A 26,911-nucleotide genomic window follows, 5' to 3' on the forward strand; every position below is an offset into this window, starting at 1 on the left:
ATGAATCAAAAGGCCACATTGTCTGCTTTACCAAATTACTTTTATAGTTCAGTACTGAAGACGTTGCTCCTGAGTGCTCTCAGGTGAGCCTCAGTAAATACAGAAAATAAATCACATGGTTTAAAGAAAACCTGTAACAGAAAAAAGTGCCCCTGGGGGGGGTACTAACCTTGGGAGGGGAAAGCCTCTAGATCCTATTGAGGCTTCCTCTGTCCTTCTCTGTCCCACGGTGGTCTTGCTGGGCCCCTCCGAATGGCGGCCATATAAATATTTACCTTCCCGGCTCCAGAGCAGGTGCAGTAGCGTCTCGGGATCAGGCAGAAATAGCTGATCCCAGTCGAGTCTGCTCTACTGCACAGGCGCAGATGGCTAGTGGCAAGTAAATAACAGCCTCATGAATTGTCGGCTGTGGCTTCGGAGAGGCCCGACGAGACCACCGTAGGACTGAGGACGACAGGGGAAGCCTCCTCCCGAGGTAAGCACTTTTTTATTACAGAGTCTCTTTTAAGCTGCGTACTCACCGCCCGACAGCTCCTGCGATGTCCCCTTGACAACGGTCATCAGCGACGCCTCTGTCTGTCGGCGGGTTAAAGCGTGAGGTCACGCGACATACACGGCGGCACGAGCGAGACTTCTGTGATCGTGGTACTTTGCGCGGTGTTGTCAGGGATATCAAGATCCGATCTGCCGTGTTGGTCTGTCGTCTTTGGCGCGACGCTAGGCGACGTTCGCAATTGTGCGCCTGTACCCACCTCATGATGTCATGTGAAAATCACTTGTCGTCAGAAAAATCGCCAGGTGGGTACGCAGCGTGGCATGAAGAGTTATTGACAGAGAATGCAGGCAGAACAAAGTGGGTAAGGTCCGCACGTGCTCAGTAAAACGAAGTTCACATGCGTGGAGGAAAAAATGGATCAGGTCATTTGGGGCCAGGATCGGCAGACATCTTAAACACGCCATTATTAACTATTGATAATCAGGCACCTGATATTCAGGTAGTAACTGATCTGCTACTACATAGGGATTAATGGCTGTAGCCAATTGTATACCATTGGCTACAGTTAACGGTCGTTTGGGCACTGGTGTTATGTGGTCAGAGCCGGGACAAGGTCCTCCAGCACCGAAGGCTGAGACACCAAAGTGCGCCCCTCCATCCCTCCTACCCCAGCTGTAATTAGACTAAGAGGCACCCCAGGGCCCCCAACACCTTAATCTCTAGTTATCTGGCTTGTAGTCACTTCCATGTATCTCCTTTTCTTATTTCTTTCTGCTTCAAACACAATTAGGAATGACAGCTGAATGAATTGTGCGCCCCCTCCTACACTGCACCCTGAGGCTGGAGCCTCTCCAGCCTATGCCTCGGCCCGGCCCTGTATGTGGTTAGTTAAATAGAACCTAAACTGAAAATGAATGGTCAAAACATACACTTGTCATACTTACCTCCTGTCTAGTCTACTCATCAATCTCTTTCTCCTCTCCTGCGTCCTGTTTGTCCACTGTGATCATTGGAATTCTCTGTCCTCCATTTTGAAAATGGCCATTACCTCATAACAGCTTCCTGGTCAGCACGCTGTTATGCTGGGCATACACGGCTCGATTTTGCAGCACGATTCTCCCGCTCTATCGATTCCCTGCTCGATTCTGCAGGCGAATCTCTTATTTTCCGCTCGTTTTTCTTATCTTTTTCCATTGTCCTCAATGCAGAATCGAAATTGCGAGGTTGATTGGGTTCTTGTTAGGGTTAGGCACTACTGAGGTAAGTATGTCTTTTTTTCTTCTCAGTTCAGATGTATGTTAAATTGTACCCGAGACGGGCAAAATAAAAAAAATTATACATGCCTGGGGTTTCCTCCAGCCCCCTTCAGGCTAATCGGTTCCTCGCCATCCTCCTCCGCCTCCTGAATCCTTCGCAGTTCGGCCCGGTAAATCCGTCACTTGGTGCCAGTCGGCACAGGAAAAGTCCGGCAGCACACCCCATCATGCTCCCGCGGCCTGGAGCCTTCGTCTGCCAGTGGTATTGTGCAGGGCCAGGCGCAGAACACTCCTGGCGATAGGGCAGCGACCGGTCTGTGCATGGGCAGTACGCGGAGAATAGCGGAGTTACCGGGCCAAACTGCAAAGGAACCAGGCGGCGGTGAAGGACGATGAGGGACTGATTAGCCTTAAGGAGGCTGGAGGAAGCTCCAGGCATGGTCTGTTTTTTTCATTTTGAGCCATCTCAGGTTTACTTTAAATGTAAATCATTACTATGCAAGAGATGGTGGTGGGTACAACACTACTGTAATTTCCTGCAGGGAAGAAATCTAGCTAAATAATTAAATTAGTAAAAGAGTGGAGCATGCCTTGTACTGGAGATCTGTCTGGACATTAAATAGGTGATATTGACTCATTATGAGTACACAACAGCCACTCTGAAATGCTAATATAATCATGTGTGTCACATAAATGAGTGCCTCACAGTCCCTCCCTGCAGTACTTCCTCTGAAAAACACTTTGTGAAAAGGGAATACACAAATCTTCCAGGCAGCCAGCCTGCTACATGGCTCAATATTTACCTGTAAAGCAGGCCATACACTGGCTCGATTCACGGCCGTTTCGACAGCAGATCCGATCCTGGGATCGGATCTGCTGCCAATCGCTTGCGCTAAACGCACCCGCCGATCCGATTCCCTCCCGAAATCGGATCGGACCGTCGATCGCGCCGTGCGGGAAATTACCCTCGATCGCCCGGCGGTAGGAGCGCGTCGCTTGCGGCGTACGATTCGGGCCCGATCCGAGCATGTATACATTACCTGAAGCTGGCTCCGGGGTCCTCTTCTCCTCGCTGCACCGCATTTCCGCATGTCCCAGTGTACGCTTATACTTCCTGTGTCACTCCGGTGACCAGGAAGTTGAAATAGAGGGCGCTCTATTTGAACGTCCTGGTCACGGAGTAACACAGGAAGCGCCGGGATGGAGCAAGAACAGCGGTGCGGTGCAGTGCGGAGAAGACGCCCGGGAGCCAGCCTCAGGTAATGTATATGGGCGGGGGGGGCAGGCGGCAGGAGCAGCTGAACAGATTGTGATCGGTTTCAGGCTGAAATCGATTCACAATCTGTTTGCAGTAAAGGCAGCCATACGATCCCTATCTGATCAGATTCGATCAGATAGGGATCTGTCAGCTGGTCGATCTAATGGCACATCGACCAGTGTATGGCCACCTTAACTCACACAACCAAAATCCCTTATAACAAATCTAGAGGCTGTTATTGAAGCAGTCCCCATATTATAGTGCTAGCATGTACTTTCCCACATAATACTATCCTATGGACATCTGGGGTCCAGTGTTAAAATTTGCGCTTTTCAACGTGCGGGGGAGGGTAATACCAGCTTTGTAGCGTATTTTTACACCGCATGCGATTACTATGATTGACAATCAGCTGGCTATCGCCTGAGGTGGGCAGGTATTTGATCACTTTCTGATCAGATTTGATCAGAGAGGAATCTATCTAATGCTGGGTACGCCACGTCATGATGCGTTTTTTAAGTTGATTTCCCGTTTGATTGATTTTCAAATTTGTTTTGCCACTCGATTTCCCACTCGATTCTTTTATCTTTTCTTATGAATTTCCATTCACTTCTATGAGAAATCGAGCGGTAAAACGATAAAAAGTAATATCAGACATGACGGAAATTATCGAACGCAAAAACGCAACGTGTGTACCTAGCATAAGGGACCGTATCCACCTCAGGAATTTTGATGATTTTCCCGATGACCAGCAATTTTTTGGAGCATCAATTGGTCATTTCCACAAACTCGTAACACGTTGTTTATCGTCACGCATCAATAACCATCACGGCAGATAAGATCTTTAAGATCCCTGATGACTCCCGCGCAAAGAGCCGCAATCGCTTGAAGTCGCGTTCGCGCCTGTGTGTGCCGTTGCGGTGTGTTGCGCATATCCGCCAGCAGGAGTATGGATCGGGAAGCGATCCTAGTCACGGTATGTCGCTATGATCCATCTTTCTGGGTCGCAAGGCGAATATTCAAGTGATTTATGGCCCCCTTAAATAATTTCAGTGCATTTCCGGGGCTGGACTTAAAGGACCACTTTCACAAGAATTGCTAAATTTAAAGTACATATAAACGCATACAAATAAGAAGTACGGTATGTTTCTTCCAGAGTAAAATGAGCAATAAATTATTCATCTTTCATGTTGCTGTCACTTACAGTAGGGAGTATAAGGTCACATTCACAGTGGGAAGTTATGGTTGCACGTTATAAAGTCTGATAACGCAGCTTACTGCACTGCAATGATAATTCTATGGGACATTCACAGTGCGCCGTTAAAGTCGCATTAAAAAATGTTGCGTTGTGTTAACACGTTGCTTGCAGTGCGTTACCTCTTAACGCAGACACGTTGTGACTAACGTCACATGAAACCGCAAGGACCCACTCTGAATGCGACCTTAATCTGACAGGTGTTGAACTAGCCCATCACCTCATGGGGAGTGTTCAGGGTTTTATTAATTTTCAAAAGCACTTAGTACATGGCAGTTGCTCTGTCAAACTGCCCAAAAAAAATATAGCTATCAGGAAAGCTGGCCAGCATCAATGTATAAATCCTTTTCAGGAAGTATCTTTACAAACAATAAAGGCCTTGCTAAGAATCTCCCATGGAGACATGGAGGCCAGATTTCTACTATCTACTGTGACAGCAACATAGGAGAAATGTAATTTATGGCTCATTTTACTATGGAAGAAACATTTCTTGTTTGTATGGGTTTACATGTATTTTAAATGTTACCATTTTTTTTTGTAAAAGTTGTCCTTTAAAGTGGAACTGAAATCACTTTAAAAAAAATAAGTTTCACTTACCTGGGGCTTCTGCCGCCCCCTGCAGCTGACCTGTGCCCACGAAGTTACCAAACGATTCTCCGTGGCTCACATTAACTTCACGCAGTTAAAGTGCATAGTGGTCACCACTCTCACCTTGCAATGCTGGGTCCCCGGTTCACATCCCAGCCACAACACTATCTGCACAGAGTTTGAATGTTCTCCCCGTGTCTATGAGGGTTTCTCCGGGAAAACCTGTTTTTCTCCCATATCCCCAAAAACCACATACATCGAGCCTCATGACACCGCATCCACCGCCTTATCTGGCCGTCCCCTCCCCCAATGTCATACGTGCCCCCACGGTGCTCGGGTGTGATGTCACACAAGCGCCCACGTGTACGCCAACAACCACATGGGGCGCGTGTATGCATGGAGATCGGAGCCAGCGGTGGACACAGACAGGTTGAGTGTAGTGCGCTAGCAGGGCACATTTGACATTAAGGGGGACAGCGCCAGGGAATTTGTCGCTCATCCCGATATCGCTTGACGTTACTGCCATGCACCAATCGACTGCCAGACATCTTGCAGCACGTCCGATCGATACATGCAACCAATTTCAGCCATGCTCTTGATGGCACTGATTTTCAACCGATTCGATACTTATTCTTATGGACGATCGGCCGCCAAGTCGACATATGTATGGCCGGTCACCTTCACTTATTAGAAATTTACAACAGTGAACGATATTTAGCTAGGTAGTATAGTTGTGCTTTCTAATTGCGGTACTATGCTGTGGACGCAATATATTCAAAGCTTTTTTTTCCCCTTTTATTTAGCTCTGTCCTCTTTAAAGATATGACTATTCATGTCCCAGGAAATGCATTAAAAAAAAAAGTAATAGAATTACAGCAGACAAAGTGTTAACAGTTCCATGAAAGGAGAGGAAATAGAGAGGAAGAAAGCAGCCAGGGACACATGCCTGATGCACAGAGACAGCGCTGAGGATACATAGGTTTACTCAATGCTCCCTCTGCTGTTTGTTATGTGCAAGCCGTCTGCGGAGGAGCTTACCTCACTGGGGATGGGCTGCACACAGCCCCGCCCCCGGCCCTGACGTCACGCCACACTGCTCCAGCGAGAGGTGCTGCTGCTGGAAGTTCAGACTTGGAGCTGAGCTCGCAGGAGCTGGAATGTGTCTCAGCGAACGGGGGATGCTACTGCTGCTGCTGCCGCCTGCTACAAGCCTTCTCTGCTAGCTGCCTGCCTCTCTCTATGCTCTACCCAAAGACTGATGGAGCCTTTATTTCCTATGACAGCACTACAGACTGGAATATAATAACCAGATTTCTCTCTCTCCTGATTGGATTTTTTTTGTTTCTTCTGCACTGAGCTTCCAGGTAAGTCAGGACTGCCATCAATCAGCCAAACAGCGACGTTCTGCATCTGATCTTATTAGTGCACTGGCAAGGAGGAAAACTGCATTGCATTTATTGCTAGAGACTCCCATCTATTATTATTCCCAACACTTTGTTAGCAAGTTGTAGTCCCCATAGAGAGCGACTGAGTGATGTGATTGAAGGAATGATTGACGGATATGGAATGGTAGAATAAAGCAGTGAGGATTGCCAGGGGGTTGATGAGCCAGAAGGAGAAGTTTTCTCTCTGTTTTCTCTCACAGGGATGCATTTTAATAACTTAAAAGAGTTCTTCTACCCATAAACATTAGATAATCTTCCCTTTTGATTGCTGCAGACAATGGTTCTTGGGTTAAATCAGCTGGGATGATATTCCCTGGTGGATCATGGTTGCCCCCCTTACATAAGTCTGAAACCAGTGCTATATGCCTATAACCCATGCCTGGCTATAAAATAATAGTTCATATCTAGATTATTCACTAAGATAATCAAATTCTGACCCTTCTCATGACTATAGGATGCAATACAGCTACTATTGACAGGAGAATGGTCAACTGTGCACAGTGATCACCCTGCTCACATCCATGTAAACATGAAAGCTCAGCTTGGCCAAGCACCTATGTTTGTGCTACACAGGATGGAGAAAGCTACAGACTCAGCATAGACTAGATTATTCACTAATATAATCAAATTCTGACCCTTCTCATGATTATAGGATGCTGCACAGCTACTACTGAAAGGAGAATGGTCAACTGTGCACAGAGATCACCCTGCTCACATCCATGTAAACATGAATGCTCAGCTTTGCCAAGCACCTATGTTTGTGCTACACAGGATGGAGAAAGCTACAGACTTTTATCCCCCCTAAGCAATCCTTTGAGATCATTTTGAGAGACAATGTACCATTTACCAGGGTGAAAAATAAGTAATCGGACAAGGTTTTGGAAACTGCACAATTGCTCTCTGTCCCCTGGTACCGTTCAGCCAGATTAGGAGTCTGTCATCCCAGGTCTCAGGAGCAGGGTTAGTGATAGCTGTATGTGTGGTATGTCCCCACAATGGTCTATTCTCCAGCCAGGAAAGAAAATCAATAATCCCTCAGAACAGCAGTGTATGTACATGAAAAGCATAGATCTTGCTCAAAACCCCATGTACGTTACTTGTGGAAAAGCCAGGCAGACTTTGCAAAACACAAATGAACAGCTACACCTACATTTCAAAACCTGAATTGCTCTAGGAAGAAAAAGAAGGCAGCTTCATCATCCAGCCATTTCTGCACAACCCCAATCCCTTTTTTATTTCCACTGGAAAAGGAGCTTATTTTTTCTTTTTTTTTAAAAAAAGGGGGAAAAATCCCTCTCCTATTCTTCAGACATTAAACCAAAATTCCCTGCTTGGACCAGTGAAGTATGTGACCAGCATAGCAATGGGAGAGGAGGTCGTGTGAGACAGATAATGCCAAGCTTAAGGGACGCAGTATTGTCTGTGCCGGGGGGACCCTACTGTGAATAGGGAATTATGTTTTGAAAAAAAAAAAAGTGACAAAAAAGCAAGCCGCAAATGAACTAGTCCCTGCAAGATTAGCAAGTTAATATATAATTTTTTGGGGTTTTTTTAGGGGGGGGGGGGGTGTCTCGGTTATGGCACTTTCAAAAGCTTCACTTGGGTCTCATTTTTTTTACTTCGATACACTCATAATCCAGGGCAAAGAATAGGCTAATGACTGGGCTTTTAACTTTTTCTTTTACCCCTTCAGCAATGAGCACTGAGTATTAAGCTAGCACACAGCACAGCCCTTTCAATCAGCCAGGCGTGCAAAAATACTAACCATTTTATACACAAAAACACAGTACACAAACACTAACCACATACTACATGAACCGTCATGGCCTTTATCAGGCAGAGAGCACGCAGTAGAGCCCCCCATAGCAACCAATGTGCAAATTAATTGCTCTGGTTGCTAGCAGTAACTGTGCTTTCTATTTAGAGCCTTGCTTAACGAGCTCCAGTCTGGCTAAAAAAAAACATTTAGAAAAAAAAAAACAAGAGTGGATCTAACTTGACTTTTCTTCAAATTGGACAGAGTGTAGATGCATAATACTCATTATTAGATTGGTTTGAGAATATGCTATGGGGACCTGTACATTGCCTTCCCTTGTTGCTGCCTGTGGAAGGCACACATCATCAATTCTCCATGATGAATTACCAGGTACACATCACTGTGCCGTTTGCCTGGGTCCCCGGACTTTGCTCTCGGCTTGGCTTAGCCAGTGGAGACCTTGGTCAGGAGGGCAGACGGGCTACTGATCATAAAGCTACAACAAGGGAAGAGCTTTGTCCGTGTCCCTCTCTTCCTGGCTGCTGCCCATGGGCTGCAGCTGCTAACAGACCACAGTGCTGCTGAATAATGCCTTCAAATTAAACAAATAGGTCTCACCAAGGGCTGCACTCAGTGGCCAACCGTGCTTAGAGATCATACCGCTGCTTGATCTGTCTATCCGGGGAGATTAATCCCTTGCAAATATATTCATTCGGCATTAGCCTCTAATCATGTTATTTCAATAATAATCTGCGGAAAGCAAAAGCTGCCAGAATCCCGCTATATTTCTAATGCTATAATATCGAGCCATAGGAAGCAGAAGGGTACTTAAGATTATATACAGTCTATTATTCTAGATTTATACTCCACATTACATTGGAAATCTGTGTTGGTAGTCGTAGAGCCTGAGTGGATACACACATGCAGTTATTAGAACCAATATAGCCTGTCACTCTATTCAAATCCTCCCTGTAAGATTCTCGTTATAACTGATCGATGTAGCAGCAATATTAATATGCCATACAGCTGCACAACTCATTGTGCATGCTTATATATGCTAATACAGGTTACAATAGTTCACCTGTATTTGACACCTTTGCAATCAGTATACCAAATCCAAAAAAGCTTTATTGGCAGGACCAAATACATTTAGCATTGCCAAAGCAAAATATTAGCATGGGAGGGGGTGGTTGTGGGATTAAGGAAAGGGTATGGGGGGGGGGGGAGGGGGGTTAGAGTATGCAGTACATAAGGGTGTGGAGGATATAAGGGACAGTGGGATATATAGTCCATAGTAGTGAGGAGGGTATAGGGGGCAGTATTAGGGGTGTATATAGTCCGTGGGGCTTATACTTGCTGTATGCATGTATGATTTTTACTTTCACTCTAAAATTGTTAAGGTCAGTATACTTTGTGTTGGGCAAATAGGGACTTCTTCGTAGATAGTGGGGACTTAGTTGGTTATGATCACTTAAAGCCATCAGTAATACAAAGTGGACCTGGCAACATGGCTGTAATTGGCCGTTTGCTTATTGCACTGGCTTCAGTGGCCAAATCAAGTCACAGCGAAATAAATTTTGGCCAAATTCTGGCCACCGACATAGGAAAAACCCGGATGACATAGCAGGCTCGCTGTAATTGGCCTTCATCTTCTTGTGATGGCTTCAGTGGCCAAATCATGACAGGGTAATAAATTTGGTCAAATTCTGGCTGCTGTCGCACAGTCACCAGACTATTAATTATCTATTCCCTTGGTCCAGTCTCTCTGTACAGTGTTGTCCAATCAGATAAAGTCCAATTATCCTCGCCAACTAGCGCCTGCGGGCGTGCAGTTCTAACATTACTCGCAGGATAAAAAAACACAGTTTATCAGTTTAGGCTTAGTGGACGAGAAAGATCTGTCTCCGTAACAAGAAAAAACCTGGGATGAATTTACTCTGTGGTGGACTTGCTTAACTTGGACATGTTTTACTCTGTGTAGAATATTATTTTGCCAACTGACGCCACTGTATCTGATTAGGCTATTTAAATGCTCTATTGCTCAATGTGATAAAAGGGCCTAGTTTCTGTTATCCTTCACGTTTTGGCAACAAGAACAATAAACATGTTCAAGTTGAAGCACTGAGGTTAAAAACACTTATTGGCACTTGGTTGGCTGCCCTGTAGCTCCTGATGTATGGTCATGATGTAATTCAGCATGGAGAAGGTTTTAAGGCCTGAAGGCCATCTGATATAGAGGAGGTGGGTTCCTTTGGTGCTACAGTGGTGGAAGCACCATAGATCCCAGCAGGATGAGGCATGTAGCTCTAGCACAGCTTGAGGGAGAGGACTTGCCAAGGCCAAGATCTGGATTTATCTAAGAAAGATAAACGTTTTGCACTAACCAAATGATCTCACCTGTGGAAACTGTGTTTAATTGTTCTTCATAACCCCAGGCAACATATCACACTGAGCAAGTGAGCAAGGGGAGGGAGGGGAAGAGAAAAATCTTTTCAGCTTACAGGCATTTTCACCATTTTTTTTTATGTTATGTGCATTGTCAGGGGTAATGGCTAAATAAATACCATGGTTAATGAAATCAGCATGGCCATTAGGGTTCCACAAAGTCCTTCAAAAAGAGAACTTTTACTTGCTCTCACAGACACCACTGTTCTGGCTCAACAGGAGACTTTGTTGCAATTAAAGTCAGGGAAGCCAGAGAAACATCGAGCGTCTGACTTGTTGGGCTCGACGGGAAAAGGCTTCTAGTAGACTGTACCACCCCCAAGTGGGCATAGGCTCAGCTGGAGGCATGCTACAGCAGTCGTCCCCCCCCCCCCCCCCCCCCAGCTCATTTATTTTCCTCTTTTTCAATGAACAAAGAAGGCAGTGGTCTGTTTCCTGGCTGCAGAAGTTCAAGCAGTCACCAAAATGGATACTCTAAAAAGGAGGTTTTCGCAGTCATGTGTGGTATTGTGCATTGTGAGGACAAAGTGAACCACAAAGCAGTAAGCAGACGTGTCGACGTGCAACGCTTATTTCTGTGCGCTAAAGGCCTACCCAGGAACATTTAAATGCTAAGCAAAGCACTAGTTAGAATCACAACAGAGGAGAGACTTTTCTGCTAGTAGTGGCTAATACAAAGATACTGCTAATGTTATCCAGTGCATTCACAATGAACTAGGACACTACATTTTGTATAGTTGTGAGCAACTGCATTGGATATCTTTATGACAGTTTCTTAGCATATTAGTAGCAGCAGCAGCTTAGTCTCTTCTGTGTTATAATCCTTACTCAGCTTGTTAAATTGGAATAAGTCTATTCAAGAGCACTTGTCACTGATCTATACTATGGATTCATAAACTAGTCATGTTACTAATCATGATTTGTTTTATGGGAGACCTGTGGTGCTATTAATACTGGACATGTTGCTCATTGCAGGACACCCTAAAGTGTACCTGCCACAAATATGTGACAGGCTGCTAATATTTGTCTTTATGGCACAATAATTGTTAGTCTAACCATTAATTGTCATACAAAATGGCTTCCCTTACTCTGTTATGCACTGTGACAGGTACCAAGCTGAGGTAATTTACTATGAGACTTATGGCGAAGGCATGTATGTTGTCAAGCTGTCACGTGTAGAGGGGTTGTTTTGTAAATAGGAGCTTCTCTGCACATGACTGAATGTTTATAGTGAACAGAGGCTTTCTTTACAGCATTGCTCTCTTAGTAAATCATCCCAACTTAATTTTATTCAGATGTGTTTTATTAGCCAAGAAATACTAGAGGCCTACACGGCACATTCTGCAGTCTGGTCTCTAGTAGACACTGTAAAAATATTTTCGCAGTAGACACTACAAAAATGTGACAGACAATAAATGTGAGGTGGTTGTTGCCGAATGCAGCTAATTTGCAGTCTGCTGTGCAAACACGTACCCACTTGTCACGCCCTGAGGTGAAGTGACAGTCATTTCTCAAACTCCTAACAGGTAGCACAGGAAGCATTCCACTCAGAAATAGCAGCTAGCACTTGCAGACAAAGGAAAGGATTGTTTTGCAAGCTCGCTCTCTCTTTGGTGGAGTATGTTTCTGTGGCGATTTTGGAAAGCTAGGCTTATGACATTTTCACTTTAAGTAAATAAGTCACTGGGAAGGCGTTAGCAAGAAAGTTGTGCTTACGCCCAAACAAAAATGAGAAATTTGTTTTAGTATTCTTAAAGGGTATCTGAAGTGAGAGGGATATAGAGGCTGTTATATGTGTTTAATTTTAAGCAAAGCAGACTGCTTAGCTGTCCTACTGATCCTCTGCCTTTAATACTTTTAGCCACAAACCAGAACAAACATGCAGATCAGATGTTTCTGACAAAAAAAATAAATCTAAGATTAGCTGCATGTTTGTTTCAGGCGAGTGCCTCACACACTACCACAGCCAAAGGCATAAGCAGATCAGCCAGGAAACTGGTATTGTTTAAAAGGAAATAAATATGGTAGCCTCCATAAACCTCTTACTTTAGGTTCCCTTTAACCTCCTGAGCGGTATGGACGAGCTCAACTCGTCCATCACCGCCGGAGGCTGCCGCTCAGGCCCTGCTGGGCCGATTTTCTTCAAATAAAAAGCAGCACACGCAGCCGGCACTTTGCCAGCCACGTGTGCTGCCTGATCGCCGAGCAGCGGCGAAAGAGGGTCCCCCCAGCCGCCTGAGCCCAGCGTAGCCGGAACAAAAAGTTCCGGCCAGCGCTAAGGGCTGGATCGGAGGCGGCTGACGTCCATGACGTCACTCCGCTCGTCGCTATGGCGACGATCTAAGCAAAACAAGGAAGGTCGCTCATTGCGGCCTTCCTTGTTTATTCTGGGCGCCGGCGGCGATCGGAAGAACGCCTCCGGAGCGCCCTCTAGTGGGCTTTCATGCAGCCAACTTTCAGTTGGCTGCATGAAATAGTTTTTTTTTAATTAAAAAAAAACCCTCCCGCAGCCTCCCTGGCGATCTCAATAGAACGCCGGGGAGGTTAACTCAAGTTAAAATGAGGCTGTAAGCAAACTTTCAGTGTAAAGATTTTGCTTTTGATGTAAATCACAAGCTTACCAATTGAGCTAGAAGAAGCCTTGTACTCTGCTCATTATTTGCAGATGTTACCAGCACTTCAAAAGGTATGCTTTTAAGCATAGAGTCAACTTTCCCATGTAGAAACAGTGAGGAGAGCCTATCAATGCAGACTGTAGCTTGTTTACTACCACTGTAAGCACAGAGTAACTATTTATATTCCTTATGCTGGGGTTGACATGCCCAGATCTTAGATTTATTGCAAATACAATGCATTCTTGATCAAGGCCTCATTGTAAGATAAACTAACTATATTTCCTGATGGTGCCCTTGGTGTTGTTATGCTAGTGGCTCTTAGTGTTATCATTCTGATGACAGTATGTACTTGTTTGGTGATTTTTTTTTATCCAATGACTATAGGTTCTCTCACAGAAACTGTGTGCTGTTAGCCAGGTCATGTAAGGATATTTTTAGCAAGTGCAACAAACAATCCACAGCTATTTGAGGTAACTAGAGTAACTAAAAGCATGATGGGAATTTCAGTACAAACAAAAACTGAAAGGACACAAGTCCATATGCATAACTATGCTACAAATAGTCTGCTGCTATAGCAGGTCTATAGGTTCCGTTACTGTACATGGGGGAGGAGTTGACTCCAGGCAATATATACAGTTGTTATATTCTATTCCAGTCATGAACCCTGCAGAAAAGTATGTGTAGATTTGGGTACTGCAGCCAATCAGAATCTTTTATCATATATGACCTACACAAATGTGGAATCCCTCTTAGCAGCCAATCCCTATCTGGGACCACAAAATGAGGAATTTAGTTGCCACATTCAGCAACATCTATTCTTTCCTCAGACAATTTATAGTTTTACTTAAAAGAAAACAAATGAGGCTCTGAACAATAATACAATATACTTGCATTATTTATTTTACAGGTATATGAAGCCCAATAATTGCATTACCAATCTTGTACCAGTGTCTATATTTGGTGTACACTGTTGTCTGTCATATTATGGTACATAATGTACCTCGTTTGTTTCTTATTTTGTACAGCACCCATGGAATATGTTGGCGCTTTATAAATCAATAATAATTACACCATAAGCTGCTACACTGTGTCTATACATATAGTAAGCGAGCTACAGTCTGCACTGATCTCTGCTTGAATTCTGTGTTTGGTTATTGTCCCCATTGATTTTAATGTTGTGTATTAACTATCAGCACTTATCTTCCTTGTAATAAAGTGCTGAAAACTTTGGACTGCTCATTACTCATTCTTGTAAAGTCAACCTTGGCAGTGTTGAGATTTTATCTTAAAACAGAAGCAAAATGAGTAAATAGAGTATACTGCATTATTGATCATAGCCTCATTTTAACTAAATGTGCTGTTCAGGGTCATAGTCTCACTTCTGGGTACCTCAGGTTTGAAAATGTGAATTCCTTTCAATTCTTCAGAACTTTATTAGGCCTTGTAAAACTTCGATTATTTAAACAAACTCTTTTAACTACTATCTCAGCTGTATGTTGTGAAGTAAGGATTAGGGAGAGAGCAGACATGCTCAAGGGCTCCCTCTGCTGGCACACACGTAAAAAACATCTCAGTATCAGCTTTCCTCGCCAACAACAACACTTCTTTAAACAAACTGAATAAGGGAGTTGGGTCACCATTAAATCATAATCCTCATAGGTTACTTTTTCCATAGTGTACCAGGTTAGTAAGAAACAGTTAACTGTTGAAAACATGGGAGGGAATACCATGGTGTTCTTAATAGGATCACTTCAGTGATCCTCTTGTAGAAAGTTTACCAATTAATCAAATAAAATTCCATAGTTTACAGCTGTCTGCATAATCTTGGTAGGAGGCCAACTCCATGGCCAGTTTGTGTTTTCTTAATGTGGCAGATTTAGAAGGCATACTAGGAACATCAAAACTGAGTTTGAGTAGTTATGTCTGGCCGAAGTAAGTCTAATGTTAATCATGTAAGGCAAGGCAGGTGGATACACGCTGTGCTGAATTGCACCATTACCCCCTGGTGGTCTTATTTTATCGCCGGTAATAAACGCAGAGCGAGAGACACCTTATATGAAATCTGATGATCGTGGAGAAAATCCTCCAGACAGGAGCGTTTTTGCCTATCCTGTCACCCGTCCAAGAAAAGCGTAATGCAAGAAAGCATGACAGATACATTCAAGCTGCAAAGTTTACTTGCAAATCCCTCCTCTGTATCAACAATAAAGGTTTGCCAAAACCCCATGAAGGCTTTTACAGCGACAGAGAGGCGAATGCTTAAAAAAATGCATCAAATCGAGTTAAACAAATACATTCGATAGTGCTGTGTACAAACAAGCGAAAGGCCCATAGATCACGTGTCTACAAAGAGCCAAGCTAACACAGCTAGCTCCACCATGACCAGGCCTGGGTGATATTTTATGTATAATCATTCAAGGTCAATCAATGCCTATGCAACGACAAAGAAATGGTGGTACGCCCCGTGGCAGGGGGCATTGTTCAGGGGGTCTGCTTCTAACATCGTGCCTAGCTATTGATATGCAAAATGGGTCATATCAAACAGAGCAGCAAACAGATGTGGAGGGGTTATCTTATTGTAAGCTGCTCAAGAATTTATTCCAAGCCACATTTTTCTCCTACCAGCAGAGCTTTGCATATTTATCTTTTTTTTTTTTTTTTTATTGTAGCTTTTGTGTTGTTTGCTCAACTTTTTGCTGGGGGGGAAAAAAAAAAAAGACAGCAGTTGTTATTGATCCTAATGAGCTTTCAGTTAAGTCCAGCACATCCCCTGCCACAATAGCAGCATTAGACAGTGGTCTTTGCATGACAATAGAAGTTAAAAAGATAAGGTTTAACTTTGTGTTTAAAAAAAAAAAACACACTTATTTACTTTTTATTTTACGCCACTTGCAGTCATTTCCCTACCTATTTTATGCTAATGCCTTCCAATCAACAAGTTGAAAGCAATTTCCCAAAAAACAAGGAAATTCCAATTGACTTTATCTACACTGGTGTGAAGTTCAGTCTGTGCTATTTTACTTTACTGTTTGAAAACAACGTTTTTATATTTTTTTACATTTATTTTTTTAAGCGGCATCAAAACTTTGATGCAACTCGGCAAAGCATGCTGGGTTCTATTTACCAGACACAGACTGCTGTAGGACTGGAGGGAGGGGTTGTTTAGTGTTAGTCAATAGTGACAGGAACGCACAAGCTCAGCCTTTAAAAAGGATGGAAGACTGGTGAGGCAGCAGCCTACATGGCTGGCACTGAAAAGACACCTGAAGCAAGAGGGATATAGAGGCTGTCATATTTATTTCCTTTTAAGAAATACCAGTTGCCTGGCTGTCCTGCTGATCCTTTGCCTCTAATACTTTTAGCCATAGACCCTGAACAAACATGCAGCAGATCCGATGTTTCTGACATTATTGTCAGATCTGACAAAATTAGCTGCACGCTTGTTTCAGGTGTTATTCAGACACTACTGCAGACAAATAGATCAGGGCTGCCAGGCAACTGGTATTGTTTAAAAGTAAATAAATATGGCAGCCTCCATATACTTCTCACTTCAAGTTCCCTTGAAAGAGGAATAATAAAGGTTTGCATACTCAGGTTGGCCCAATTCTTATGTGCATAAATCAAAAAGTAAAAAAAAAAAATTGGGGTACAGAACATTATAAACAAATAGAAAGTCTAATGTAAACATCCCCCTTAATTTTTAGGTCTAAAATGAGGGAGGGGGGGGGGGGGGGGTGTTAAAAAAATCACGTTGTTTGAGGCAAACTTGTTTTATCGTATATTTAGCCGCATCAGTGATGCACTTCAGCGGTTGTTAAAGAGACTCTGTAACAAAATTTTCAGCCTTATTTCTTCTATCCTATAAGTTCCTATACCTGTTCTAATGTGCTCTGGCTTACTGTAGCCTTTCCTAGTTGCACACTGGCTGTGTTATCTCTTATATAATCTAATCTTTCCTCTGTCGGGCTCAGACACTTAGGCTGGAATGTGCTGGTCTGCTTGTAATAGGATAGAAGCTATACACACCCTCTCCAGGCCCCCTCCAAGCTCTGTATGACTCACACACTGAGCTACTCTCAGCCTATCACAAGCTGTTAGCAGCCATGTCTTTTGTTTGTAAACACTGCTTAAAACTGGCAATTACAAGCCAGGATTGCAGCAGGGAGTGGCAGAAACAGCACAAAGGGGCCCAGGAGAACATAAGGAATAGAATGGTATGCTTTTTATTGTAAGAATTTTAGAGTACAGATTCTCTTTAAAGCAGATTTAACACATGCTAATAACCCAAGCGGACACGGTCAAGAACATCTCCGCACATGCTGTAATGGTTAACTTGGGGAAGGTGAAGAACTGCTTAACTTTTAATCCACATTCTGGAAAACGTGGTGCCTACTGGTAAACGATTGTTAGCATTGTCTGTTAGCATAGCATCTTCACAAGTTACTACAGGACACCAGAGGCCTTTGAGCACACGTGGGTAATAATTAAAATGTTTCTGTAGATTAGCAGAAAAACAGTGTCTTTCAGAGCAGTTTAAGCTGGGGGCACCGTTGCTTAACCGGCATCCACATTCACGGTAAGCTTAGCCCTATATCGTTAAAGATTAATCATTCAGAGATGGAATTTAGTTTATATAAAAGCAGCCTCCTGCATCTATTATTCAAGCATACTGGCACTGCAGAGCATTTTAATTCTGGAACAGATGCTCTGCTCGCTGGATACCGTGTAATTACTGAGTGGAGAAGCAAATTGCTGCTTCGGCATTCCTTAATTTCAGGGTCAAGTATTTCCAGCTTACTCAAATTCTTTTACTTGTCACTCTCAGCACCTTGGCAGGTTGACCTTTGCAAACCTTACATCTGAAGTACTAGTTGGGTGAAAAAAAAAATGTACTGAAATGGTTTGAACAGACCAGAACATATCACTTAATGAGATCATATTTCTTTGATTCATCAGTCGTTCTTTTAAAAGAATTTCATATCTTGGTAAAACATGGCTCTGAACAACATTCATTAAAAACTTGTAACTCAAATGAGAGGCGTATGGGGGCTTCCATCTTTTGTCCGTTACAGAAAATGGCATCTTCTGGCTGAAGTAGTTTGAGTCACACACCTGTTACTAATATTCATCCAGATGAGTCAGGACACTGTACCTCTACGCTCACTTGGGGAATAGATTAAAAAAGTGATAAGAACAGATCAGCATAGCAGTGAAGTAGCAGCTTTCGGGAGTTGGAACGCATTGATTTTTTTTTCTTAGTTCAGGTTTCCTTTATGTCTGGTACAGATGTAAGATGGCTGTTGTTGAAGTAAAGCATAATTTGATATCCACCACAACTAACCAGGACATGAACAGGCAGCTCAGCTTTGGTTGGGTGCGCCTGTTCATGTTTGTAGAAAGGGAAGAAACAGAGAAACTACCACCAATGATGAATTTAAAGCAGCGTACACACGCCGGACTTTAGGCAACGACGGGTCCGTCGTTGCCTCCCGCTGGGTGGGCGTGCCAGCGACAGTCCGGCGTGTGTACGCTCTGTCGTCAGACTGATACGGCTGTTTCTGAGCGATCCGCCCGACGGATCGCTCAGAAACAGCCGTATCAGTCTGACGACAGAGCGTACACACGCCGGACTGTCGCTGGCACGCCCACCCAGCGGGAGGCAACGACGGACCCGTCGTTGCCTAAAGTCCGGCGTGTGTACGGACCTTAATAGTGATCCAACACAACAGATCACTAGCCAATGATAGTCTGTCCATGGGACAGAAAAACCATGTCCATCCATAACATTGGTGCCTGACCCTGCTGCAAACAATTACATGGGTCTAGAAGTTCAGTTCACTTTTGAGAGACATTCTTGTCCAATAGCCCCAGACAAGTCCACAGACATTTCTGCTTATAAATTCCTGGTCCTGAGTATTTCAATTGAAAACAGATAAAAGTGAAAGTTTTTATTTTAATTTGCCTTTTTATCCCCCAAGAGATCTGAATCCTGCCTTTCTTAGCATCTTAGGACTGGTATACAAGAGGAGATGTGTGTGTGTGTGTGTGTGTGTGTGTGTGTGTGTGTGTGTGTGTGTGTGTGTGTGTGTGTGTGTGGCCATCCTTTTGGGCAAACAACCTCTCTGCTCATTCTCATGATCAGTAAATGATTGGATGGGGGGTGCCAAACCAATTTACAGATGTGCAACAGCTCTCTCTCCCGATCCTTTGTTACTCCCACATCCAAACGTGTCAACTGAGAAACCAATAGTTTATCTGCCTTTTCCAGCCAGTCAGTATAAGAATTTGCTTACTAGCAGTGGCCAATCCAGCCATTTTGTTCATGCATCTCTTAGCAACAGAACAAGCTCAAAGCTTTCCTTCAAAATACACATTCTCCTTAAAAATCTCCCAGCATGTTGACATTTGTTTTAGTGATGCTAAATGTTTGCCCCCTAATGCAATGTTTCAGTGTTTGGGTTTTTGGACCATATCTAACCACATATAGCAAACCCTTTTCTCTGACATCAGACCTTGTATGGCAGCAAATACACAGGCTAGGAAGCTATTAGTCCTTTTGTATCAGAGTCCTCGCTTATCAGTATTTTGTTGTGTCATGAATACACAGTTCTGTTCTAAGGCCTGTCCTAGAATTTCTAGCATAAACTGAACTCTAGCGTGCTTCAGATCAGGAATGGCTCCCGGACTTGGTTATCTATTACATGTACAAAAGTGGTGGACAGCAAGAGATTGTGCTTGAGTTTGTAATCGAAAAAGACAGGTGTCACCGTTTGCTAAAGTAATTTCTCTGCAGTCGGTTGATTGAAGCTGACTTCAATTACAGTTGCTCTTGGATGGATGCACTGAATTGGCTGACGTGAAATAGTAGAAAACGTAGTGGCGAGTGGTACCACGCTCCTGACCTCTGGGAGCTTTGAACAGAGAAGAGAATTGAGAGTTTTAGTGTGCTGTAAAACATAACGAACACACCTCAATCAACATAAGGCCTGTAATTCAGTGGTCATCTTGTATGCCAAAATTCATGGCCACTAATTGCTAATTAACAGTTGTTTATTTTTTTTTTATTTTTTTCTAGGAAATTATGGCTGAAAAGGAATCTTCTTAGGAACAAGCACATCATTTTTTTTCCTGAAGGAACCTGCAAATTGCAGAGTACTGATAACTTCCTGAGTCAGCTTCCACTCATTTTTTACAATCAAGTTTTCTGGTCCAGCTTGGAGTCTGAGATGTTTTTACAGCAGCCTTCAATGTTTTGGGTTTGTCGCTATTGCACAGAGAGCATTCATGGCTGATTTTTTTTTTTGTGCACAGGAAAAGCATGCACCTACTTTGAATGTGGTATTTAACCTCGCTTCTACATTATGAATCGTTCTTCTGGTGTGGAATTCATTTTACTGGTCTTGAAGAAGAGCGTTTGTAAATGGAAAAGCAGTTTCTGGCATAAAAATTAAAAGCCAAAAGGGGATTATAAAGGAACCTTTTAATTGGGAAACTTCCACATGGCGGCAGGAAACTGAAGCTCGTCAAGCGTACGTTCTGGGTGTTGGCGATGAACCTTCGCTGTGATGTGGGCAAGAGATAATGAAACTCTGAACCTGCTTATTTCAAGTTAGGATTGGTTGAATAAAACACTGTGAAAGAAAAAACTGCTAAATGAGATAACCCAGACCTCGCTATTCTGGAAACACAAGGCCTTCCCCAACCGCCTGGCCACTGGAGGATTCCTGGGAACATCATCTGACACTTCTCGAGCAGGTAGGTCTCAGACTAGCTCCTAATAAGTGCTGATAAGGGAAGGGAAGACAACAAGCAAGGAAGAATGTCTGATAAAAGCAAAGGGTGTCATGACACGAGCTGTAACACGAGATGTCATTCCAGTTCTTTTCTGTCAAGAAAGCCTTCATAGTATCTGCATCCATAAACTAACTCAGGCTAGCAATGGAAAACCTAGAGAAGCTTTGTTCGAAAAAGCTGGCAAGTTTCAATCTGTAACTAAAGTGCAGAGATTTAATGTGAAATTCAACCACAGGTACAACAAACCCCAAAACATTATTATTTGTCTGTACTGCACAAATGTTTTTGTAACAATGTTGTTAAAAATGATCTTTCCATTTCATTATGCAGCCAGCCTTGAATGTCCAAATCAAACTTTAAATGGGCAGCGCCTTTCTTTTTCAAGCATGGGATTGGTAGTCTGTGTGCCTCTTCCTGCATGAGTAATTAGCTGCACAGAGAAGGAACCATTCTTTCTCATTTCCACACCTCCACTAAAAGAAAGTGTCAGTAGTTGTGACAGCCCCAAGCTGACATTATTAGCCTTACTCAGGAGTGGCGGTGTGTTTGCATCCACAAAAATTATTATGTGGAAATCGCATTGCTATTAATCCTTGAAATGTGTAAAGCTGGATAGTGTACTGATTAAGGGCTCTGCCTTTGACACAGGAGATTTGGGTTCGAATCTCAGCTCTTCCTGTTCAGTAGGAGACCTTGGGCAAGACTCCCTAATACTGCTACTGCCTATAGGATCCGTCCTAGTGGCTGCAGCTCTGGCGCTTTGAGTCCGTCAGGTGAAAAGCGCATTATAAATGTGTTTTGTCTTGTCTAAAGATGAACAAAGGTAGAGTTATTTCTTAACAAAGGTGGTGTTTCACTTTAAATCATCTGAGCCAGTGTTACACATGTGATTTTGTTGTTCTTATCTGTAGAAGGTACAGATCTCATCTTTGTTGAAAGCATTGTTGAAATTGCTGCTAGAGCTGAATGTAGTACAGGTTTAGAAGGTTATATATTTCTGGAGTGGCATTGTCATTAGCAGCTGCAATGGATAACATGAATACTGAAGTGTGTCATTTTATAACACAATTACTGCAAATGGAAAACGTTCCTCAGACAACTAAGCAAAAAAAAAAAACAGCTTAAAGAGGAACTGTAGTCAAAATAACAACAAATAAAATTGGTTATTTTACAGTAATCATTTTTAAATTAAGTCAGAGTTTGCCGGTTTCCTCTACCTGATTTGGCTTGTGAAATAGATCAAAGGCGGCAACATCTTAGGTACTGGCAAACGATCTCTGCAGAATCCGAGCGTTCTAAAGCCAGTGGAAAAAGTCTCTGGTGTCCCAGAATGCTATGGGGGGTGGGAGAATTTCGCATAATAAACAGCCTAGGCTAAGCCTCAGTGGGAAGGCAGAACTACACACAAATATACAGCAATATAAAGAAATAGGAAGAATTTGATGCTGAAACTAGGATATTTAATGTAAAATGGGTATCATGAATAATTTACTGCATTCTACTATCTGTGGTTACAGTTCCTCCTTAAAGTGCTGTAGTACAGCTCTTCCAGTGACACTTATTCCTAGCAAGAGTGTTCTCCCCAGGCTCTCATTGGCTCTCCTCATCCGATGCTGTAAGAAGAGTTGTGCCGGCCCTTCATTCCCCCATCATGCCCCACCTTGCTACTTTTTCATGCCACCCAGCTGGAAAAAGATTCTGGGGAGAACACTGCAAGAAAATAATATGATGGTCTAGGTAACAGATAACTAATGTTTATTCATCCAAGGGGCCTTATCTTTCAATCTATGTATAAATTATTAAGTCTAGGTTCACAGTGGTCAGTTGCACAACGTACGTGTTATAATGACGGTGAACGGCAATGCAGATTGGCCATAGACTTTAATACAAAGCCTACATGCAGAGAGTTAGAATAACGTGATCAGTTAGGCCTTGTTCACATTGCGTTCCGTTCACGTGGCAGTCCGCTTTTGACCCAATTTTTATTTCCGTTTCCCGGCGCGCTTTTTTTTTTTAAATTTAAGTGCTATTATAAGTGCTTTTGCAAAGCGATTGCGTTTTTTGCACTTACTGACGTCAGTCAGGAAGTGAACTCTTCCATCCGGAAAAGAATAAATACAATGTATTTATTCTTAACGCGAGCACAATCGCTGCCCAAAGCGATTTTGTGAGAGTGCGTTTTTACTATACCTTCCATTGAGGCAAAATCTCAAAAATGGCCCATGCACCGCTTTTCTGAGCGGATCGGAAACGAACCGCTCAGATATGAACTCTTCAATCGAGATTTATGTTGTAAGCGCTTTCAGGGCGATTTTGAAAAATCGTCAGCGCTTAAAAAATGACTAAAATGCTTCTAGTGTGAACAAACCCTTACAGCATAGTACTGTGAATAGGCCCATAGAATTATATAGGCAGCGAGTTGACATGCAGTATTCAGCAACATAACTGATCACTGTGAACAAGGCCTAAAACATACACAAATTCTTGATATGTTTTGCTTGTCAATCCCGAATGAATTATGTTTTAACAAGATAAAGCATAGGCAATTACAGACCCTGGATCAAAAATGTGAGATGTATTTGCACTCAATTATATAACAATATAATAATTAGACAATTTTAGCAGCATATTACTTTATCAGTGTCCCAGATTAGCATTTTATAAATATTTTAAGAGTTGTGTAAATATTTTTATGAAATAAAAATTGCACAAATTTAATGTTTTATTTTGTTCTTCCAGGACAAATAATTGATGGCGTCATCCTGTAGGACCATGAGAGCTGAAACGTGGAACTTTCTTGTTGCTTGGACTCAGATGTTGCTGTTACTTCGAATTGCTCCAGAGTACGTCAGTGCCAAACCTTGCCCTTCCGTATGCCGTTGTGATGGAGGATTCATATATTGCAATGATAGGGAGTTGACGTCCATTCCTTCAGGGATACCTGATGATGCTACAACTCTCTATCTTCAAAATAATCGGATCAACAATGCTGGGATACCTTCTGACCTGAAACTCCTGGTTAAAGTGGAAAGGATCTACTTGTACCGGAACAATTTAGATGAATTTCCAATTAATCTCCCCATAAATGTTAAGGAACTTCATCTCCAGGAAAATAATATACGGACGATAACTCGTGATGCACTTTCAAGGGTATCTAAGCTTGAAGAGCTGCATCTAGATGACAATTCTGTTTCCGCAGCTAGCATAGAGGAAGGGGCATTTGAACATGTCATTTACCTTCGTCTTCTGTTCCTTTCCCGAAACCACCTAAGCACAATTCCTTGTTATCTGCCTAAAACAATTGAAGAGCTACGGCTGGAAGATAATCGGATTTCCCATATTTCAGATATCTGTTTGCAGGAACTCACAAATCTAAAACGCCTTGTTTTGGATGGAAATCTCTTAACCAATAATGGCCTTGGGGATAGAGTCTTCATGTACTTGGTCAATCTGACAGAACTTTCGCTAGTTCGAAATTCACTGACCTCTCCCCCTGCAAACTTGCCAGGTGCAAATTTGAAAAAGCTTTACCTTCAAGAGAATCATATGAACTATGTGCCACCCAATGCATTTGTTGATCTTACCCTACTTTATCGACTTGATATGTCAAACAACAACCTTACTTCATTACCTCAGGGCATTTTCGATGACCTGGATAATTTGACCCAGTTATTTCTACGCAACAACCCATGGTATTGTGGCTGTAAAATGAAATGGGTACGTGACTGGCTGCAGTCTTTGACTTCCAAAGTTAATGTTCGCGGTCTGATGTGCCAAGCACCGGAGCGTGTAAGGGGTATGGCCATCAAAGACCTGAACAAAGAATTATTTGATTGTAAAGATGGCTCGGAAAAATATCCTATTCATATTACAACCACAACTATGATGAACACGATACTACCAGCACAAGGTCAGAGGCCAGTTTCTGTGACCAAACAACCAGAGATACGGCCACCTGATATAAACAAAATCTATCGAACCACTCCAATACCCGTGAGGAAAATTATTACAATCAATGTAAAAGCGGTCACTGTTGAAACCATCCATATTTCCTGGAAAATTGCTTTACCAATGATGTCTTTAAGACTAAGCTGGCAGTTGGGCCACAGCCCAGTTTTTGGATCTATTACAGAAACAATTGTGACAGGTGACAGAACCGAATATTTACTTACGGCACTTGAGCCAGAATCACCATACCGTATATGTATGGTTCCCATGGAAACCGGAAATTTCTTTTTATTAGATGAAACACCTGTTTGTATTGAAACAGAAACTGCTTCACTTAAAATGTACAACCCAACAACAACATTAAATCGGGAGCAAGAAAAGGAGCCTTATAAAAACTCCAATTTGCCTCTAGCAGCTATCATTGGCGGAGCAGTAGCTCTAGTGGCAATCACACTGCTTGCTCTAGTTTGTTGGTACGTCCATCGTAACGGATCCTTGTTTTCCAGGAACTGTGCCTATAGCAAGGGGCGGAGAAGAAAAGATGACTATGCAGAGGCGGGGACTAAGAAGGACAACTCCATTTTGGAAATAAGGGAGACCTCTTTTCAGATGATACCAATAAATAGTGATTCAATGACCAAGGAGGAGTTTATATTACACACTATATTTCCATCGAATGGAGTAACCTTGTATAAAACCAATCACAGTCAAAGCAGCAGTAACAGAAGCTACAGAGACAGTGGTATTCCAGATTCTGACCATTCACATTCATGATGCTTAAAGGCACAAGACTTTTTATAGAAACTAAATGATTGAATGGGATTCACTGTTCTACTGCAAAACACTGGATTAAAAAAAAAAACACACACAAAAGAAAAACTTTGAAGGAGCAATGTACTGTACATTTGCCATATAATTTATATTTAAGAACTTTTTATTAAAAGTTTCAAAATTTCAGGTTGCTGCTACAATTAAATGTAGTTTGCTGCCTGAACACAATTCTCTATTTTAGTATTTTTTTGTAATTTGTACTGTATTTTCCTTGCTAATATTGAAGTTACAGACCATTTAACTTTTTTTTTTTGTGTTCTACTGAGTAAAATGACTTGTTGACTGTGAAAGTGATCTTTTTTTCTTTTTTTTTCCTGCTGTGTTGAACAATCAGGATTATTTTTTGGTCATTTTTTTCAGACCTTTGTAGTATAAGCACAGGCCGGTTTTGCATTTCATTTATAAAATGTTATAAATAAAATATAGCTACAAAAAAAACAAACCACAAAATAATGGAAACTTAACAGTATTGATGGGTCTGTAAAAATACAAAAGCTGTACACAACATTACTCAATAAACAGAAAAAAACCCTTATGTGTGTAGTAATGGGCATTATTGTACCACAACACAGAAGTACAAATCTAGTGTATATTCCACTTTCCATAGAAAATAAGTCTCCATTCATACATTTTGCCATGTATTCATAGGTGTCATAATTAAAAAAACACATTTTATATTGAAAGATGCTTTACATCACCATGTCCAGTCATTTGTGGCCAAATATAAAATACCCTTAGATTACTTTAAATACCCACCAAAAATCAGTCAAAAATAAACAACCTACTAAAAATTAAATTTGCCAAAACATTTGTCATAATTAGTCATATATATATATATATATATATATATATATATATATATATATATATATAAAGATGTACAAACTTATGTTGATTTGTAAACCATTTTTTTTAAAAAACCTAAACATTTGTACCTATGTTTTGTTTTTATATTTTTTTTCCACACAAAATAGCATAACTGCCAACAAATGCATAGTGCCCATTACTACATCATAATATATATTTTTTTATTAAAATATCCATCATGTTATTTTGCCTTTCCGTTAATTTAATATTTAAAAAAAAGAATACAGTTTTGTTGCCATACCTCCCCTCCTCCTCTTGTCCTTTTTTCTTTTTCAGAGAAATGCCAAGGTGCATTGTATGCTCCTTTGGTCAGTATTGTATGTGCCTTGATTCACGTATTCAGCTTTTTGTTTTTGTTTT

The 26,911-nt window shown here is 42.1% G+C and overlaps 2 protein-coding genes across 6 annotated transcripts in view; one reads left to right on the forward strand and one right to left on the reverse strand.

Annotated features, from left to right (window-relative positions):
• The window catches only part of MACROD2 (mono-ADP ribosylhydrolase 2), a 3,010,403-nt gene that overhangs the window by 2,311,414 nt on the left and 672,078 nt on the right, over nucleotides 1-26,911 (reverse strand). The window lies entirely within an intron of this gene.
• FLRT3 (fibronectin leucine rich transmembrane protein 3) lies at nucleotides 5,994-26,485 on the forward strand. The gene is made up of 3 exons (XM_068232455.1): nucleotides 5,994-6,214; nucleotides 20,187-20,866; nucleotides 23,645-26,485. The coding sequence occupies exon 3, from the start codon at nucleotides 23,657-23,659 to the stop codon at nucleotides 25,625-25,627; it is 1,971 nt and encodes a 656-aa protein (XP_068088556.1). The 5' UTR covers nucleotides 5,994-6,214; nucleotides 20,187-20,866; nucleotides 23,645-23,656; the 3' UTR covers nucleotides 25,628-26,485.

The sequence above is a fragment of the Hyperolius riggenbachi genome, chromosome 4, assembly GCF_040937935.1.
Source record: "Hyperolius riggenbachi isolate aHypRig1 chromosome 4, aHypRig1.pri, whole genome shotgun sequence".
Lineage (NCBI taxonomy): Eukaryota > Metazoa > Chordata > Amphibia > Anura > Hyperoliidae > Hyperolius > Hyperolius riggenbachi.